Source organism: Solanum tuberosum, unplaced genomic scaffold (assembly GCF_000226075.1).
Source record: "Solanum tuberosum cultivar DM 1-3 516 R44 unplaced genomic scaffold, SolTub_3.0 scf00020, whole genome shotgun sequence".
Lineage (NCBI taxonomy): Eukaryota > Viridiplantae > Streptophyta > Magnoliopsida > Solanales > Solanaceae > Solanum > Solanum tuberosum.
In genome coordinates this window covers 1,737,837-1,744,534 of record NW_006238946.1, presented here as the reverse complement: position 1 = coordinate 1,744,534, position 6,698 = coordinate 1,737,837, and the positions used below count along the sequence as shown (strand labels likewise).

General features: G+C 33.9%; 1 protein-coding gene across 1 annotated transcript; it reads right to left on the bottom strand.

Moving 5' to 3' along the window:
- Window positions 1–2,029: 2,029 nt before the first annotated feature.
- Window positions 2,030–6,698, bottom strand: LOC102579692 (bifunctional nuclease 2). The gene is made up of 10 exons (XM_006340727.2): window positions 6,251–6,698; window positions 4,894–5,106; window positions 4,748–4,800; window positions 4,592–4,648; window positions 4,022–4,087; window positions 3,855–3,926; window positions 3,335–3,444; window positions 3,169–3,260; window positions 3,000–3,066; window positions 2,030–2,810 (listed from the first exon to the last, which is right to left on the bottom strand). The coding sequence occupies exons 1-9, from the start codon at window positions 6,510–6,512 to the stop codon at window positions 3,020–3,022; spliced, it is 972 nt and encodes a 323-aa protein (XP_006340789.1). The 5' UTR covers window positions 6,513–6,698; the 3' UTR covers window positions 2,030–2,810; window positions 3,000–3,019.

The following is a 6,698-nucleotide window of genomic DNA, read 5'->3' as shown; positions in this document are numbered from 1 at the left end:
TTTTACATATAAAGACACGTAGAAAAGAAAAAAAAAAGAGTATACAAAAATTGCTGAAAAGTTGGCTCAAAAATAGGGATCAATTAAGTTGCTCTATCTTCTTCTAATGGCGCTCTTTAATTCTAGATAGAGAGAAAAAAAAAAAAATCTTAAAGAGGGGTTGAATATTTGGGAATTATTACTTGATTTTGGATAAATTTAATGGGTCAATGTGTATCTACGTCTGCATATGAAAATAAGAGAGGGGCAATTTCAACATCAAGGCCAAGGCATGCAAAAGAACATCATCATCGATATGGAAGACAAACGTTGATTAATAATAACAATACTGATAAGAAAGGGTATTTATCAGTGATGATGAAAGAGAAACGTTCAAGATTATATATCATACGAAGATGTATCATCATGCTAATTTTCTGGCATCGATACAATAAGAGCATTTGATCATCATTTCTATATATATATATATATGCCATTAATTTTCTTGTTAATTATATTGTTCAACCTTTTGAAGGATACATCATTTTTGTCTCTCTCTTAGTGTATATATAATGGCATTTTTTGTTTATACATAATAATGGAATTAAACGATATTTATCTCATTGATTTGCAATTATTAGAAATTAGATGAGTCGAATCCCATATTTAGAGTCGATAATTTCGAATTAATAAGTATATGTTCTTAAAAAATTTATTTTGGATATATTTTGTTCGAGCCGAAAGTAATAGATTCATTTGAATGCAGCTTATAACACCAAGAGTACTCTTATATCCTTGGATATATAGTATACACATTTTTGAGTACTAGTATATACAAATAAGTTTCCTTTAGGATTGTATGATTCTCGTTATTATACAAATAATCATTGTAGATAGTATTATCTAAACTTGCTCGTTAACTGTTGCCAAAAAAAAGATATACAAAGGTCTAACTGAATATGTAAGTGAAATATCTATACCATTTTAAAATATATTTTCAATGAAAATCTTAATAAGAAAGTAGAAACTACATACTAATTAAAATGTTGGGAGTATAAATTTCTCAAGATTAAAACTATTTTGAAAATTTTGGTAAAATAAAACATTATACTCCCCTCAAACTAATAATGACACATATATGAAACATTCACAATTTTTACAAGATTCTTGATTAGAATTAACATAATAAATTCTCTACTCTTAGCCGACGGTCTAACAGAAACTATCTCTTCTACTATGCAAATTGTCTAAAAGAAACACAACGGAAAGAGTCAAAGAGGCAATTTTGAAAAAGAATAAGTTTCTAAAGTTGTTAAAAGGCAAGTAATAAGTGTACGAAAACCAGAAGGAAATAATTTTCATATTTTTGGATGAGTCCATTGGCATTGAGGTTTCCAGCTATGAATGACGCTGCAGAGTTTATAGAGAATCCTTTACAACCAAACAACTTCAATAATTCCAATTTATATGATACCAATACCAAAGTCAACATCAGAAATGCGAAAGTGAAATGAAGAATTTATATGAGTTGCTTCTTTGAGAGTTTCGATTGCAAGCTCAAGAACTGAATTCAAGCTCCATGAACAAACTTATTGTTTGATCTGAGTTAGAGATGTCAAATGTGCTGAATTTGGGCAAGTGAAAATGGTCTAAGTTAATAAATAGACTCATTATTGACACACCCAAATTTGTGCTGAAATAGACTAAAATATATAACTCAATCCATCCAACTATTACTAAATTTTCGTTGTTTTATTTGTTCTTATATAATATTGAGTACCTAATAAAATTATCTTTCCTTATTATAGTTATATATATATCATATCAAATGAAAATACTTTTAACAAAATTTCTGCTTATCATCCCAATTTTTGATGGATTGAGCTAGTAATTAGACGGCTCACAAGTAAGATTATGTTTTCATGGGGTAATTTTACCACCATTACTATGAGTGCATACAGTGATGTATTGAACTAGTGGACGCACTAAGTGATTGACAAAAGAGCAAAAACGAAAAGGGAAGGGGAAGTTGGCGTTTATTGGTAGAAAAACAGCAAAGAAAACAATATACTATGTGTAAACAGCTTATGTAATCTGCCTTCTACAGAAAAAGAACTGGAGATGCTGATTGCTTGAAAGGTAATTTGACAAGGAACCCCCTTCCGATAATTCTTACTTTACAGTCTCAACTTAAATCTTCCCAATTCTACTAATCTGGATATAACAATATGGATGGAATCAAATGTACAACATATAACTTGAGCATAGCCACTCCAGCCCCTTCTCTTAACTTATATACAACTATCTGATGAGAGGCACAGGAAAGACACCATCTGTGTGTCATGGTAATATATCACCACATGGCTTTTAAGTCGTGTCATCTTTGCAATATTTGTTGATTTGCGCTAAACAAACTCTCGTCTTTGCTGACCTTCACGGACAGCTTTCTTTCAGCTACCAACTTCAAAGCTTGATCTCATCTCTTTTCGTTCAATAGTTTAGTACTATTATTGTTGGCGCAGAAGGAGTTCATCTTGAATGTGCACATGCTATTTTCACATAGTAGATTTATTCTTCACAACAATCAAACTATATACATTTTTACATAGAGGTTGCATTGTTGGGTTAGCTAGATAAAAACCCAACTGACACAACGTAGGTAAGGCATTTACTTTTCAAGATTTCTAAAACAAGGGGAACATGTACACACCAATAATTTTCAAACTTCCCTGAAGATTATTGATTCCTTGAAACATTTGTTAATGTGATGTTGAAATACAGCGCAGTGTCATAGCTGCCATCAATCCAGAAGGAATATTTACATTATATTTCTGAAAAGACAAGGAGAGAGTTTCAAAGAATAGCAGCAAAACTTGAAAGATGTGCATTGTAGAATATGTTAAATTTTCAAGAGCCAGATGAATACTATATCCATAATCCAACATAATATAAATATGCTCATTCCATGACACTATTAATGTAATCAAAGAGCTCTTTCATCAAACAGTAGAAAGATGTACCTGGAGAAAGATTGTAGAGCTCATGTCTTGAACTCACGAAGTCTCATCAGTTTGTCCTTCCACATAGCTGCAGGAACCAGAAAATATTGGTGATGTATCAACAAATTAATTACAGAAAAACTATAGCAGATGCTTCCAACAAAATAATTACAAGTTTACTTTGATGTACCTGCATCATTGTACCTCTCCTCATTCACTGCTAAGTTCATATTTCTCAGCACACTAAGTTCTTCAGAAAGTAAATCGGGGCCATCTGATGCACTGCACCAAACAGAATTAATCTTTAGTTTGGAAGAAGTCCAAAGAAATGCACATAGGAGAGAAAAGAGGCCAACCTATCTAATAATACATCATAGGTGGACTTAATTCTACTAGATCGGTCCATTCCATAACCTATTCTTGTTGCATCAGTCAAGACAATTTGCTTATTCACAAATATTGGTGCCTGCACAAACCAGAACAAGCTCAATTAAGACAGATAACAGCTTTCAAAATTGTAGTTAGGTCATTACAGCTCAAGTAAGATTAGTAAGACTGATTCTAAAGGAGCTAAAACTGAAAAGAAGTTGATCATACACATACAACTTTACCTCAAGTTCCCAAGTAATCTCACAAGTAGGTCTAGGGAGGTCGTGTGTATGCAGACCTTACCCCTACCTTGGAAGGTAGAGAGGCTGTTTCAGATAGACCCTAATCTCAAGGAAGAGAGATCAATCTTTTCATCTCAGAATGCTAGGAAACAAAAAGGTCAAATGGAAAACAGTTAGGAGACATAATGTTTTCTACAATGGTAAGCAATTTTTATGAAGCAATTCATTATCACACTTGAATCTCAAAGTCCCACAAGAACAATACCTTACATCTTCTGGCAACATTAATGGCATCTGAGGGACGAGCATCCACACTAAAAATATCTTTTTCCCCTGCCTGGGTATTATCAAAAATGTTAAGTTCAGATTAAATGCAATCCCAGAAGTAGGAGTATATTTTTGAATCTACCTAACAAAGTATTTTGAACATACCTTGTGGAAAAATATTCTGGCAAAATAAGTACTAGTCACTCTTTCTGTAATCTTCACCATTTTAACCTGGAAATGATATATCACCAAATTAAGAAAGAAAGACCAGCACTTCAAACAGTAATTAAAGATGCGGTGTCTGTTTCCCCAATTTAAAGGTGATCACATCTCAAAGGAAGTGTTACATCTTACAAACACGTAGAAGTAAGTGAGAGTAGCCTCCTGCTCACTTGCCATGTTACAAGTCAGAGCAATCAGTAAGAACTTTTCATGATACTTGGTAAAAGCATATTAGTACCGTGAATTGGCAGCTAAAAGATAAGGCAGAAAGAGTAAATGTTCGCCTCCTAAAAGTTTCATCTGAATATATAAAACTAAAAAAATATGAACATTTAGAGTGACATGCTTCTGAAAACCAAAGGTTTCTGGTGATCAGGGAATGTGGTAGCAAATTCAAAAAGAGAAGCTAAAAGTAAACATGAAGACTAAAATCAAGATTGATATTTATCATTAAAAAATCAAGATTGAAAAAGAATGCATATGATGAAATAGATTAAAGTGGTATTGACATACTTCATAGCCAGATTTCAACAATAGATTCCTCAAAAGCAGGAACTCGTCGGGGCAATCCTGCAGCAGGCCCAACATCAGCATCTCAAAGAAATGTTAAGAGAAAGATAAGGAAAAGTAAATCAGAGAATCCGCTTTCAAAATCTTGAAAAAAATTACCCCAGTATCCTCCTCATGCAATGAATCTATAAGTTTTTCGACAGCATGTTCTCCTGAAGTAGCAGGTAGTAAGAGTTATGATAACAGTATGATAACTGTTAACAAGACAGTGTTAGTTGTCCAAGTAGAAATTTAAAAGTACATACCAACAATAATTGGTAAGACATATTCTGCATCACAGGAAATCTTAAGAAAAATAGTTGGATTCTTGAAACGGCGAAGAAATCCTGTCCCTAAAGATGATGCATCAGCGATACGATCCTTAGGGTGAAAAGAAGAGGGAATCAGGTGAGCAGATGAGTGCCATCTTGTTTCTTCTTGAAATCCACCCATATGCATTTTGTAGTGCTTCATAGTCTCTGTAGTCATTGCAGCATTGGTAAACATGCTTAGCCTCAGATGCAGGGAAGAAAATACTAATATACAGAAGAAAGACTACAGATAAAATGTATTAAGCAATTAGATTTCAAAGTACACATAACTTAAGATAAGTATTTGAGATGGATGAGTGGCTATGCGATAAAAAGATGCCTAACAAAGTGAAAGGCTATTTTTATATAAGTAGCTAGACCAGCAATATTATATTAAGATTGAGTGCTGAGCCCCTATGTCCCATCACATCCACAGAATAAATATTGACATATGGATATTAAGATGGATGAATAAGGATAATAATACAGACGTGCAAGCGTAGAATATTGGAGAAGAATAATAACAAAAGATGCAAGTAGCACAGGTAGAGAATAAAGAGAGAGAGCCTGAGATAGTTTGGTCATGTCTGGAACAGACCTCCAAAAGGTGATAGAAAAGGACTAGGTAGAAATATCTAAAATATGAAAATTCTACCGGGACCAATGTCACAACTTAGAAAAGATACATAATGGCAGCAGAGAAATCCACATATACATATATACCAACTAGTCGGGATTACACTAGTTATCTGCACATGAAATAGACCTGACTAAACCAAAATGGAATATAGGAATCAAATAGGGAACTCAACTGATTCAGTATTCGAGATATAAATAGTAGAGTGCATGGTTTCCCATCTCAAGCCATTTTTTATACAAATTTAAATGATTATAAGCTATGTTGCAGACTCTCTGAAAATGTGTGTATCGTATACTCCAAAAGTAGTTTCCTTTGGATGATCCACAGGTGCGACAACATTTTTGGAGAGTCTGAGCAAGATAGATTTTAGGTCCCTCCATTCCATAACAGTGGATTTTTTTTTAACAAATTCGTACAGGATCGTCAAATGTTACTGGGAAAGCAACTTGTTCAAAGTCCGTGGAGCGAGCAGCAAAGCTACCAATTTTCCATTTTTGAACTTACTAATAGCAGTTGAGCTACATTGATTAAAAAAGTAAAACTGTAGAGAGAAAAATCGGATCTTTCTCATACATTTCAACAAAGTAATGTTCATGAAGAATATATTATCTGCATCAGTATTTTTCAACAAAAAATTATCGGAGGAAAGGGCAAAACAGTAATTTCCAATACCTGAAACGAGGACGACAGCTTCAATATAATCATCACCCGGTTCATCACTCTGATTAGATTTCCGATTAAAGCTTCCGCGTGATGACTTGCTACAGATTACCATGAATCTAGACTTTCTACAATGTCTATTTCTGGAAGAGAGATGATATGAGATATTTCGAATCGAGGAGTTACAGTTCCAGCTGGCACTCCGGTGACTTGTTTCCGGTAGATCCGTCAAAACTCCGGCGACGGTAGAGATCCTTAACTCAACGCCGAGCATTGTTAGACGATAAATTCAATGTGGGTTTACAGAGAGAGGAGAAAAAAGGGGGATTTAGGGATAAAATAAATTAGGTGGGAAAAGATAAAAATATTTCTTGTTGGGCGAAGGAATGGAGCATCGTAGATGTTGAAGTGGCTTTTAAAATACTGCACTTCCACAACGAGGACGAGATTCCTTTTCCCC

Bases quoted from the DNA above. Each gene is read 5' to 3' on its own strand.
- LOC102579692 (XM_006340727.2), bottom strand. From the start codon at position 6,512: ATGCTCGGCGTTGAGTTAAGGATCTCTACCGTCGCCGGAGTTTTGACG. The intron at 5,107-6,250 runs GTATTGGAAATT...CAATGACTACAG, and splicing joins AGCTGTCGTCCTCGTTTCAG to AGACTATGAAGCACTACAAA. The intron at 3,067-3,168 runs GTACATCAAAGT...TGGTTCCTGCAG, and splicing joins GGAGAGGTACAATGATGCAG to CTATGTGGAAGGACAAACTG.